Source organism: Octodon degus, unplaced genomic scaffold (genome assembly GCF_000260255.1).
Source record: "Octodon degus isolate 3935 unplaced genomic scaffold, OctDeg1.0 scaffold00232, whole genome shotgun sequence".
Classification (NCBI taxonomy): Eukaryota; Metazoa; Chordata; class Mammalia; order Rodentia; family Octodontidae; genus Octodon; species Octodon degus.
The window spans coordinates 1,731,164-1,744,707 of record NW_004524808.1 but is presented as its reverse complement, the minus strand read 5'-3'; the positions used below and the strand labels follow the sequence as shown (position 1 = coordinate 1,744,707).

The window sequence follows — 13,544 nt, the reverse complement described above, 5'->3', positions numbered from 1 at the left end:
TTAAATTGTGGCACGTGCACATGATGACTATTATGTAGCTGTAAAAGAAGAAGGAAGATCCCTGTGGGGAGAGGCATCCTATGGGGAGAGATGGAGCAGTTTCTTTTCTTTTCTTTTTTTTTTTTTTTTTTTACTGGGGATTGAACTCAGGTCCTTGTGCTTGCCAGGGAAGCACTTATTCTACTAAACTATCTCCCCGGCCCCTTTGTGTTTTTTTTGTTTGTTTCTTTGTTTGTTTTTGCAGAACTGGGGATTGAACTCAGGCCCTTGTGCTTAGTGCTTATTCCACTGAGCCATCTCCCTGCTCCCCTCAGTTTCTAAGATAGATTGCTGTTTTGATTTTGAGACAGGGTCTCATTATGTTGTCCAGGCTGGCCTTGAACTCACAACCTTCCTGCCTCCGCCTCTCAGCCTCCTAAATGCTGAGATTATAGGCATGCACCAAGTGTAGCCCCAGGATATATTGTTATGTGAAAAGAAGAAAAAAGATCACACTGTTTGCTTCTGTATGAGAAAGAGGAAGGAAGGAAATATCAAGATAGCTCTTTTTTTTTTTTTGTAAAAAGCAACACAGGAAGTAGAAACTACAAAACAGTGAAGTTAGTTCCTATAAGGTGTGAGAGTAGACAGAATGGGAATGGCAAGAGAATAATGGCATTTTGAAAATAGACCGTTTGCACAGTGAATGCCAAAGGTCAGAGGAGACGGCTTCAGTGAGTTTCTGGTGTCCAAAGCTGGCCCAGTTCGAGCATCCAACTTCACAGGGCAGTGAAGTTTTGCAGCTGGGTTGAGGGTAAGGGGTACCGGACTTGGAACCTGAGACCTCTTCACTGAACCACACCTCCATCTTTTTTTTTTTTTTTTTGAGACAGGGTCTTGCTAAGTCACCAAATTGCCCAGGCTGGGCTCAAACTTGCAGTCCTCCTGCCTCATTCTCCCGGGGTGCTGTGATTAGAGGCGTGCGCCACGCGGGTTTGGGACGGTGAGATTATGACTGAGTGGATAACTGTGGCTCCACAAAACCATACCGATACTAAATAGGCCCAGTCTGATACCGACACCTCGTCAGCAGCAGAGTTGGGAAACTCTCCTCTCGACCCATCACGTGACTTTGCCTTCTGGCCTAGTGTTCCTATGAGAGACCAAAGGCCTGAGGAGCACACTGTGTCTTGTGCATTCTGCACCGCTGCAGTCAGCCGCCAGGCTGCGGAGCCGCAGTGCCGTGAGGGCAGCAGGCCGCTGGGATCAACTGTGCGCCCTTGCGAGGACGCGGCTCACTCCTGAGCGAGTGGGGAGGAGACCTCGGGCAAAGCCAAACAAGCAGAGTTCTGCAAAACCGCCAGCCTGAACTCTTGCCAAACCTCAGGGTGGCATGAACCAGACAGGCTGAGGGACTGTCTCACGTCACAGGCAGCTGCTGAATGCCCTGCACCGTGCCGGACTAGGGCTTAGACTGAAAGAAAATGCCGCCAAGGACACGATGGGGCGACTGACCAAGTGGAACGTGGACTAGAGATGAAGTGCTCTCAATCGATGTCCCACTTCCCAAACAGTGACAACTGGGTCACATCACAGCAGATCTCTGCTCTTAGGAAGCACATACTGATGTGTTAGGAGCAAAGCAGGACGACACCTGCAACCTACTCTCAAGTTTCAGGGGAAAAACATAGCATCATGTGCCTGAGGTGCACGCGCGCATGTGTGTGTGTGTGTGTGTGTGTGTGTGTGTGTGCCTGAAGCGCAAATGCACTCATGCTGGCAAAGTGCATTTACATATCCGGAACTATGTATCAGTAAAAGGAGTGGAAAAACAAACACAGCAATGATTAAAATAGGTGTTATAGCTGGGCATGGTGGCACATACCTGTAATCCCAGCACTGGGGAGGAAAAGACAGGAGGGTCACTGTGAGTTCAAGGCCAGCCTGCACTACACAGTGAGACCCTGCCTCAAAAACAAAAAGGGTGTCACAGCTCGCTGTGTGTCAGCTTGGTTAAGATGGAATCATGTTTCCCAGAATCCTCTTGGGGTAGCAGCTGCTCAGTGCTCATCAGCAGAGACTCCCTGCGTGGAGGTGAAGGTCACTCCTCTGCTCTGAGTCTCAGTGACTGACAGTGCCCAGCCGGGCTCCTCATGGGGACTGCTGGGTGCCTCCTCTGGCCCAGACCCTGTCACCTCCCCAGCTCCCACCATGGCCCTCGCCCATCTGAATGGAACGAAGCCCTGTCATACAGCAGAAGCAGGTGCTGGTGTGTGAGTAAAAGCTGCGTAACCCTTTTCTGTATTATTCTTACAGCTTCTTTGGGAGTATGAAATATTCTCAAACAAAACTTTTGGGGCTGGGGACATAGCTCAATGATAGAGCGTTCACTTAGCATAGGTGAGGACTGGGGGTCCGTCCTCCGCGTCACCCCAGAGAGATTTTTAAAAGCCAAGATTCTGTGGTTTTACCTATCTTTCTAGGATTGAAAATATTGGACAATCTTCTCACTAAAAGGTTCATACAAGTTTTTGTCTCTGGCGCAAAGCGCAGGTATTAGATTCGACCCACAGCAGACACAAGGGCCTCATCATCTTTCCCTTTCTCCCTGAAATCAGCAGATGAAAACTCCCGGGTGAAAGATGCCCTCCCTGTACCGGGAGAAAGAACAGTTTTCTCTGGAGAGTCACAGCTGAGAGAATGTGGTGCAAACAGGCCTTGGGAAGAGAATTCTTAGCACCCTTCAGCCTCCCCACGCCACTGTCTAGTCACCTTTCCATGATGGCCTCTCTTATCAGATCGGTATCACCCGTTCTTTGGATCTTCATTTCCTTACAAACACACCAAAGCCATGGGAATGCTTTTTTAAAGACAGGGCTGGGTAGGGGAAATAGCTCAGTAGAGTAAGTGCTTGTCTGGCAAGTGCAGGGTCCTGAGTTCAATCCCGGTACCGCAAAATATATAATGATGATGACGACGACGACGACGACGACGACGACAACAGGGTCTTGCTTTCTTCTTGAGGCTAGTTTTGAGCTCACTGTGTAGCCCAGGCTGGCCTTAAACTCACTGCAATGGTCTTGCCTCCGCCTCCAGCTCTGAATTTTAATCTGCATGCTTTATCTGTTAATCTACCTTAAGTTCATTTACATCTCTGGCTCAGCTGGGGCCTCTGGGGAGAGGGAGAGCTGGGCCTTCGCTGCAGCAGGGACCTACCAGAGACCAGGCAGAGGAGGGCTGAAGGCCTCAGCCTTCCTCTGGCTGGTGCTGGCTTCCCCTTCACTGGAGGCGCCAGGTGACAGAGGAAGCTGAGGTTCAGGAGGGCCGGAACACCCTCCCATTTGTCACCCAACTACCAGAGACTCCCTGACCAGACAGCCGCAGGAGAAGAATTTTGTAGCTGGATCAACTGAGGTACCACACACTGCACGTTGCAGCCAGCCTCGGGCTGCTGTGGTCACCCAAAATCAACAGTGAAGAGCTCTGAAAGATCGGAATCAGGGCCACAGATGGTTCTGAGATTACTTTCGGCAGTGCCTGAAAATAGCCGAGCCGAGACATCCGCCTACTGTTTTATTCATCTGGCTTCTCCAGAGGCGCAGCACTATTTATTCCCTTTGGTAGAATCGAAGAGCAAATATTCCAAGGAAATCAGCACAGGATATGACAAAACAAATAAATACAGGCTCCATGAAATACTAAAAGCCTCAACGCTCCATTTGCAGTCGGAATTCAGAAACGCTTACCTGTTTCTGGAAACGCTGGCCAGCATTCCGGGGCAAATTTAATGAAATACATTTCTGATTTTTATTGCTTTAAACCATTAGATAGAAACACCATTAGAGAAGTAAAACACTGCTATCATTATAGTAATTTTTTATTCTGGCAAGAATCATCAATGGATTTTGTTAAAACGAGTGGGTTAAATATTTGATGAGAAGCAGATATCTACATAATCTCCACGTCTCTCCCCCCTAAAGCACTCATTAATTGCAAGCAGAAAACAGTGACTCCAGGGGAGAAGCACTCGTGGCCTGTGCTCGCTTGGCATCACACTGACCCAATGGGTGGCCAGCTTCCCAGGGGCCCGGGTCACACCCCTGCTGCCATGGTGACCCTGCTGTAAGCCAGCATCCTCGGTCCTCTTGGCAGCTTAGTTCCCTGGGCTGCTAGAATAACACGCCTTGGCCTGGGCCTTCGTAAACGACAGAAGTGTATTTCTCACAGTCTTAGAGGCCAGGAGGCCCTGAATCCAGGCAGCAGCAGAGTCCGTGTCCAGTGAGGGCACTCAGCTTCCAAGCACACACTTTCCTGCTGTGTCTGCACATGGCAAAAGTGACAGAAAGGACACCGTGGCTCTCCAGTGTGCCCTTCAACCTTTTAGCACCCCCCTTTCCATGAGGGTGCTAATCACATTCATGAGGGCAGAGCTGTCCTGCTATAGTCACTCCCCAGGGACCCACACGTCCTAATTCTGTCACCTTAGAGGCCGAATGCACATTCAGACCACGAAGTAGGTATGAGGAGACACCGAATGAACCCCGGTGGAGGGTCATTCCAGCAAAACTGTGGCTTGCTTTTCTAAAGGGTCAAGTTATGAATCAAAGACAGGAAGAAGCAGTGTTCTAGATTAAAGGAGACTAAAGAAACATTAAATTAAGTGTCACATGTGATCCTGGGCTGGATCCTGAGTAGAAACACAAAATGAGTTTTCTTGCGACAATTGGCAACACTGACTACAAAGTATAAAGTCTTAGGAAGTATTCTATCAGTGCTACGTGTTCTATCTTGATTATCATGGTCACGTAAAGAAAGTCTGAATATCTTAGGAAATATGAAGTCCTCCCCACCGCCCAAGTTGGAGTCTGGCTCTGTTGCCCAAGCTAGTCTCCAATTCCCAGGCCCCAGCGATCCTCCTGCCTCAGCCTCCTGAGTAGCCAAGACTGCGTGTGTGCCCGATCCATCTCACACTGAAGTTCTTAAAATGCACACTTAGGCGTAGAGAGAAGATCAAATGAGCATAGCAAAGTACAAATGTTGGTGAATCTAGGCAAAAGGCATAGGAGAAAGCTTTTAAAGGGCACATTTCTTGCTTTGTTATTACACTTTGGTATTCTAACTTTTGCAAGAGTTTGAAATGATTTTTGAATAGAAAGTGTACAAGAACAATTAAAAAGCACTCTCAGGGCCAGGGAGATGGCTCAGTAGAATAAGCACTTGCTTGGCAAGCGCAAGGGCCTGAGTTCAATCCCCGGTTCACTCTGGCCTTCTGCACCAGAACTCACTGAAGAGCCCTTCGGCCCAGGGTCACTCGCATCAAGTGGATTTCATGGGGCTCGTGACTGAGAACCAGACTAGAGAAAAGGACATGATGAAGCACTTTCAAGACTGGGAAAAGGCTGGGTGTGGTGGCGCATGCCTGTGATCCTAGAACTCAGGAGGCTGAGGCAGGAGGATTACTGTGAGTTCAAAGCCAGCCTGGGCTGCACAAGTGAGTTCAAGGTCCACCTGCAGTACCTAGTAAGGCTGTCTCAAAAAAAAAAAAAAAAAAAGACTGGGCAAAGGCAGGGGCCTATCTTTGCATTTGTTGTTCTTTTCCCTTGAGGGTACTAGCTGACCTTGGCAGCCATGCTGGGTTGAGTGCCTCTCACCCTCTTGTGCTTGGGAGCCACAAAGGGTAGAACTGCTGCTTTTGGTAATAAAGTGCGAGAGAAATTGTCTTTAAAACAATGATCAACCTGAAGTGGTTCAGTCTCCATTAAAATGTAGTGAAATAGGTGGGGCATGGTGGCACAATGCATTCTGGGAGGCTGAGGCAGGAGGAGCACAAGCTTTGAGTCCAGCAGAAGCAACTTAATTGATCTAGCAACTCTGTCTCAAAATAAAAGATAAAAGGGGGCTGGGGAAGTAGCAAAGGACAAAGACCTTGGCTTCAGTCCCCAGTATTGGGGAAAAAAAAACACTGATAAATAAGCACCCCAGTGCAACATCTGCTGGGGCAAGTGTACCTGTGGGTTGCAGTATTCACAGGCCAGGCTACCAATGTTCTCTAATCTTAAAACTGTCAGACATTTCAAGTTTTCTACATGTTTCTGTTTCTTTGTTTTGCTTTTGGTATTTTTGAGACAAGGTCTTACTATGTAGTCCAGGGTGGGTCTAAACTTGCTTTGTAGCCCAGGTTGGCCTTGAACTCATGATGTGCCTGCCTCAGCATCGTAAGTACTGGGATTTCAGTCACGTACCGCCACACCCAGCTCCATACTTTTGCTCATTCCTAGATCTCTATCTTTCTCTATGCACCTTGGTGACCTTCTTACTCCAGGTTCCTCACCTTCTGTTTCTAGTGCAGGTGTGGCCCATTCGTTATGACTGCCATACTCGATAAATACTCACACCTGTAATCTCAGCACCCTAGAGGCTGAGGCAGGAAGATCAAAGAGAGTTCAAGGCCAGCCTGGACCAGAGTGAGTTCAAGGTCAGCTTGGGCTACATAGCAAGACCCTGAGAGAGAGCCAAGTGGGGAGCCAGGAGGGAGCTATGGCCTTGCAGGCCACAGCCCCAGGGACCCCAAGCCCAGGTCCTAGCAGCCCATTTCCCTATCAGCTCATCAGTGCGCTAATCCATCACTGAGTGCAGCACCAATTACCTCCCAAGGCCCCCGTGTGCCACACAGGGCTTTAGGGGATGGCTGGATGGAAACCACACCATATCACACAGGCCTCAGGTCATCACCACGCTGCGCAGAACACCTGCGGCCTTCTAAGCGCTGGGGCACAGTTGCTGCACTGTTTGTTCAGGGAATAACGAGAAAGAAAAATGTCTGCACCAGGTCAGTGCGGGGGCAAATTTCTTCCCGACTGTTTTCAGCCAGGTGGCTGACTCAGATGTAGAAGGCGTGTATACGGAGGCTACTGTATGCACCCAACATTGGCCAGTCCTGCCCCTATCGCAACAGTCATTTGCACACCCCGATTTGCCCAGCAGGAAACGCTCTTGGGACCAGGCAGACTAAAAAGGCTGTGGGGAGCGGCAGTGTTTCTCTTCTAGGGGCTTCAAGGGGAGGTGCAGGGGCTCAGGCCCTCATGCACCCTAAGCTCTAACACAGGGCCGGCTCCCCGCTCCCTAAGAAATGCTTCAGCTGGTTCCTCCTTCTCCCGCCTGAAGGGACTCATAATGCAGTTAGAACAACAAAAACACATCAGCAGTCACAGTGATTTGTGCAGAAGCTTGATGCGAGAAATAGGAAACCTTGATCCTGTTTCCCCATGAATTTGCTGTGTCACTGTGGCAAATGACAAGCTCTCTTGAGGCCTCACTCTACTGGCTTCGTGAAATGAGCGGGCTGAACTGGATGACAATGACTGCGACAGCTACAGTTCCAGGGGGCAGTTGCCAGGTCAAACATGCCAAAACCTCACATCTTCCTTTTACGGAGAATCTGACATCCTTTCGCCTCTACTTCTATAACTGGATGACTTCAAGTAACATGGTGGGTTGCTCTTTCCAAAGGTGGCCACAGTGATAGTTTTCATCTCAGCCTGGTGTGGTGGTGCACGCTGATAATCCCAGCACTCAGGAGGCTGAGGCAGGAGGACTGCTACAAGTTTGAGGCAGCCTGGGCTACACAGTGAGTTCAGGGCCACACTCCACTACAAAGTAAAACCCTATTTCAAAACAATGGGAATAATAGTTTGCATCTTGTCTGCCTTTGAGAGGTGAGTCTATGTGTGCTCCCACTGAATTTGGGTAGGCTGATGACTGACTGTGACAAGAGCAAAACATGTGACTTCTGCGGCTGGCTCCATAAAAACCTGTTTCCGGTGTGCTGGCTCACACCTGAAATCCCAGCTACTCAGGAGGCTGAGCACAATATCAACAAAAGTGATACACAGATTTATCATAATCCCCACATAAATACCAGCCACATTCTTCACAAAAACCTTCTTAAAATTCATATAGAACCAGAATAGACCTAAGCAATCTCAAGCAAAAAAGCAAAGCAAGAGACCTCACAATCCCAATTTCAAGTTATACTACAAAGCTAGAGTGACAAATCGCATGGTGCTGGTGCAAAACCAGACATGTAGACCAATGGAACAGAAGATGCAGAACCGCCCAGGGTACCTTCAACCATCTGACTTTACTTTTTATTTGAAATGGGGTCTCATGGTGCCAGTCAGGCTGGCCTTGAACTCACTATGTACCCAGCCTGGCCTCAAACTCACACTGTACAAAAATCAAATCAAAATGGATTAAAGATCTGAATATGACAATAAACTGTGAAAGTGCTAGAGGATAATATAGGAAGCACTTAAAGCCATATACGTTCAGGTGGGAACTTCCTCAAAAGAACTCCAATAGCATAAGGAATATCAGCAAGCACGAGCAATTAAAACATTTCTGCTCGGGGCTGGTGAGATGGCTCAGTGGTCTAAAGCACCTACTTAGAACAAGCTAAGCTCAAGCAAAGCACAGGGACCTCGGTTCAATCCTCCAGCACCACATGCTGGCCCGCCTGCCCCCTGGTGGGCTGAGCTGACCACACACTAAATAAATAAATTAAATAAATAAATAAATTAATTAATTAATTAATTAAAAAAAAACACTTCTGCTCCACAAAGGAGTCAGTCAACAGAGGGAAGAGATCATTGACAGAATGGGGAAGAATTTTTGTTACTAGTCTTCTGATAGAAGATCAATATCTGGAATATACAAAGAACTAAAAAATATTAACTCCCCCAAACCAACAATGCGCAAGTGAACTGAACAGACTCGTCTCAAAAGAAGTACAAATGGCCAATAAGCCCATGAAAGAAATGCTCGTCACAGTTAGCCATCAGGGAAGCCCCAATCAGGACAACTGCAAGATTGCACCTGCGCACTCAGGACTCAAAAAACAGCAAGTGCGGATGGTGTGGGGGACACCGTGAGTGAGGATGGAAACTAGGGCGGCTGCTTAGTCAGCATGGAGGGTCCTCCAACAAACTAAAAATTGAAATTTTATACATTTTTAAATGTATTTGATACAGGGTCTCACTACACAGCTCTGGTAGTCCTCTCTGACTTCTAGACCTAGATTTAAGAGGCTGGTTTAAGTAAGTCAGGTCTGTGTGGATGCGCTGCTTGTCGTAAGTCAGCCAATATGATGAGCCGTCAATGACACCTTTTGCCACAATGGCCGATTCCGCTCTCCAGGGAAGCTCGTACAGGGTTGGGCTCACTGGGTGTTACGGCGGACAGCATGTACATGTGCCAAGGCTCATGCGCTCAGAGGAGGGGCTTTTGAGAATAACCGGATTAATCTACTGAGTAGTTTAAAACTTCTGGGTGTGGATGATGGATTTACTGAAGAAGAAAGGCTCACTGGGTGTGGATAACACCACAAGATTTGTAACCCACATGTAATGAAAAGGGAAAACAGGAAGAAGTTGCTTTGTGTTGTGGCTTGTGTCTAGATGTCCCCTCAAAGCTTCATTCACCAGCCTGTTTGCGGAGTTTGGCTTCGCTAGACGCTGAGTAGTGGTGTGTTGAAGATGCCTCGTGGAAGCCGGAGCCGGGCCTCTCACATTTGAGCTGCGCCCCGGCCAGCACCCAGATGGCCCCTACTAGGGCTCCCCAACTCCGGTGGGGGCGGCCCCGCCTTCTGCTGTGGGCTTGCCTGCTGCTGCTGCACCCCGACAACCAGTGGCCCAGATGGCCAGCACTGTAGCAGGTGTAGCTGTGGGGCACACGCTGGGCCCCGCCATCACAGGTGGCTTCAGCGGAGGAGGCAGCGGCGAGTCCCCCAAGGCCAACATCACTTACAGGAACCTCGGGGGGCTCAGCTGCAGCAGCAGGAGACCCGGCCCCTGGTGCTTCGAGATCAAGCAGTTTCTGGGGGTGCACAGAACCAGCCAGATGTGAAGCTCTGCGAACGGCCTCCTCTAACCAGGAAGCTCAGGGCAAACGGCCTCCTCTAACCAGGAGGCGGACCCTGAAGACCTGGGCGGTGGGCCAACCAAGTTACTTTAGCACAAGTGTTACTAATACGAGAAGCGTAAAACCATTCAGTCCCGGCCACAGAAGAAGGTGTTCCCACCACACAGGTGGGCTACACTTGGGACATGTGTGGCCTCCATAAGCCAGCTGTTTTGATATTATTAATTTGAATAAAGTGATTTGGGGTTTTCATCCAAAAAAAAAAAAAGAAAGAAGGAAAGAAAGAAAGCTTCATTCAGTGATGAAAGAGGGCACTTTGCAGAGGTGGCTGACTGTAGCATGTGGCTGCCCCACGGGCCAATGCTGGGATTAAGGATGTGCCTGCCACACTGCCCTAAGGCGGGGAGCCTGCACAAGAGCCCGAGAGAGACCTGTCCTTACTTACTCTCTATTGTTGCTTTTGCTGTCTTCTGCCACCCTCTGCCATGGGCCACCCTGGTTTAGAGTCAATTATGGACCGAAACCTCTACAAACTGTGAGCTAAAATAAACTTCCCGGCTGGATGTGGTGGTGCATGCCTGTAAGCCCAGCACTCGGAGGATGGAGGTGAGTTGGAGGCTAGTCGAGGCCAGTCTTAACTGCAGAGCTAGACTGTTTCAAAAAGACAAAAAAATAAAAATTAAATTAAATAAAAATAAGCTTTCTTCCTTTAATTTGTGGGTGTTGGGTACTTTGTCCCAGTAAAGTGAAACTAACTTAGACACTGGGGTCATCTTAGAATTGTACTAAATACAGTTTCTGCTTTGTTCTTGATCTGCCTGTGGAGTGGCTCACATGGAGAGAAACTGGGCCACCAGCTTTCCCCCAACAACGAGCACTGACTTGCCAGCCACAGGAGCATTTGGAAAATGGATCTTCCAGGCTCAACCCTGCTAGTGATACATGGAGTGGGTGAGGTGTCCCTATCAAGGCCTACACAACTTACAAATTTCTGAGTAAAATCAAGGATTGTTATTGTTGTAACCCACTAAGTTTTGGGGTGATTACCCAGCCAGAAGCAATGAAAACCATGTAATGACCTGTATGTGAGCTACAAATACTAAGAGCCTCTTCCACAAGGAGGAATAGCTTACACTTCTTTGGGGATGGTGCAGTACGTAGCAGTGTGGGCCTAAAATGTCATTCGGTACATCCTTGCTGACTTGTTTATTCAAATTTATGCTGAACTGATTTGTACTAGCATAGCCATCATCATATTTGGAAACTAGCATTTTAAAAGGGTTACCTAAAAATTATGCTACTTTCCTTTTGAGCAATGGCTATCTTTTTGAACAATAAAATATTTGAGATGTAAATGAATACAGATAATGAACATTAATTTTAAAGCTACAATGAACTTGTTTTTTTAATGAGATTATATTTACTGAGGGAAAGAAAGCTCCTGTCTAGAGAGGGGCAGGAGGGGGGCCCGAGTGGGTAGTTCCCCCCTACAATGAACTTGTAAATCACTAAAGTTTTAATATTTGAAAGCATATACAATTTTTTTTTTTTTTAGGGAAGGGTCTACAGGGTGTGCAGGGTCTCACTACTAGATTGGACTTGTAGTGATCCGACTGTTTACAGCCTCCCAAGAGCTGGGATTACAGGCGTGCCCCACCACGCCCAGTCTCAATTGCCCTCTCAGTGAGCCTGGGGGCGGGGCGGGCACCGCAGGCCTGGAGATCAAACACCCCCCCCCCTTGGAGGTGCTTTAATCCACTGAGCTATATGGCCAACCCCCATTATTTTTCAACATCTATTTTTATTAGAAAAAGTAGAAAACATTGGGAAAATAATCACGAGTGTTGTTAGAAAAGAATTTTCATCAATAGATTAGGTGAAAGACTGCTGGAGAACAGAAAATCCACTGTGAAAGCATCCACCTTTCCCTATCTTATCGACTGCTGAGGGGAAAGGTGCCTTCGCTACAATGAAGAAAACTGCTGGACAACTCCATAAGGATCAAACTTTCCGCGAATGACAGAGTGACACCGGGGCTTCCCAATCTGATACACTAAGAACAACACCTGTGTGGCTATTTTGCCCCCCCCACAAAAAAAAAAAAGGAGAGAAAGAGCATTTAACTTGAATCTGATTATGAGAAAGGAGACAAATCCAAATTAAGGGCATTCTGAAAACCACTAGCTTATATTCTTCAAAAATCTCAGTGCCACAAAAGACAGACAGCTGGGGAACCCATTTGGATTAAAGGAGATTAACCCAAGGAATTAACAAAATTTGGATTCTGATTGGATCTTGAATCTCCTTTCTCCAACAAGAAAAATAGTCATAAAACTACGAAATTCACCTATGCAAGGCATTGTAGATACTAAACGTCACTTACCTGCATGGATCGTGGTTAAACAGGTGAAAGTCCTTGTTCTCAAGGGACATGCTAACATATTTAGGGGTGAAATGTCACTGTACCTTCAAGTAACATTCAGGTAACTGTGGAAGGGCCGAAGTTCTATATCTGATTGAAGAAGTTCATGTGAACATCTAGTTAGACTGGACAAAGCAGTTTTCTTTTAGTGAGGACAGCGGGCAGTCAGCTCGCCTCCCTGGGTGGCATTTGGCTCCTGAGTGCTTTCAAGTGGCTGCAGCACCACAGGGAGGGAAGTGTAGGGCTGTGTGGTGCTGCCTCTGGGACGGGAATGAACACACGGGCATTTATGCCAGCAGGCTCCGGGCTCTTTAAGAGGGCGAAGCCACGCCCTCCCATCCTACTGCCGCACAAGACCACGGCGCATGCGCAGTCTGAGGCCCTTTACGACAGGCGCGAGGCCTCGGCACGCGGTACGTTAGGCCGCCACACTCGAAGGCATTGTGGGCTGGCAGTGCGACCATCGTGACGGTCTTCCGCCTACCCGGCCCTCATGGCAGCTGTTGGAGCCCTGTTTCGGAGGGTGAGAACCTACGTGAAGACCAAGGAGTTCCGGGACTACCTGACCAGCACGCACTTTTGGGGGCCTGTGGCCAACTGGGGCCTTCCGCTGGCTGCCTTTAACGACATGAAGGCGCCGCCCGACATCATCAGTGGCCGCATGACGACGGCGCTCTTCTTCTACTCCCTGGCTTTCATGCGCTTCGCCTACCGCGTGCAGCCTCGAAACTATCTGCTGATGGCCTGCCACGGCACCAACGTGGTGGCACAGAGTATGCAAGGCTCCCGCTTCCTGCGCTACCACTATGGCGGCGGCGCCGCGGCCACGGCCACGGCCCCCGCCAGCCGCTGCCCTCCGTGCTCGCAGAAGCAAGCCCCGTAGGTGCCCGGGGCCATCACTCAGCAGCAGGCGGGCACTGACTGAACTCTATTCCTCCTGAGGCACACGGATGGACCCTGGTTTTGACTCTCCAACAGTGCGAAACCGCTTGAAGCTGCAGTTTGGTTAATAAAGAAAAGCGCATCAGACCGAAGCTTCGGAGTTGCTTGTTTGATGTGTATGGGGGGGGGGAGTGCTTTCTGGGCGAGGGTTGGCTTGGCTGGGCACCCCCTTCACGGGACCTGAGAGCCAAGGGTCGGCCAAGGGGGAGTGGGGGGGGAGACTGGAGAGGTTGATCCCCAACTCATAGCTTTTTAAAAGTTCTTTGGGGAACATGTTTTTTAA

The 13,544-nt window shown here is 48.7% G+C and overlaps 1 protein-coding gene across 1 annotated transcript; it reads left to right on the top strand.

Annotated features, from left to right (window-relative positions):
- The first annotated feature begins 12,792 nt into the window (after positions 1-12,792).
- Mpc1l (mitochondrial pyruvate carrier 1 like) lies at positions 12,793-13,202 on the top strand. Its single transcript, XM_004645594.2, has one exon. It carries the CDS (start codon positions 12,813-12,815, stop codon positions 13,200-13,202), a length of 390 nt encoding a protein of 129 aa, XP_004645651.1. The 5' UTR covers positions 12,793-12,812.
- The last annotated feature ends 342 nt before the right edge of the window (positions 13,203-13,544 follow it).

What these genes read in the sequence shown, in the direction of transcription:
- Mpc1l (XM_004645594.2), top strand. Translation starts at nt 12,813, where the DNA reads ATGGCAGCTGTTGGAGCCCTGTTTCGGAGGGTGAGAACCTACGTGAAG.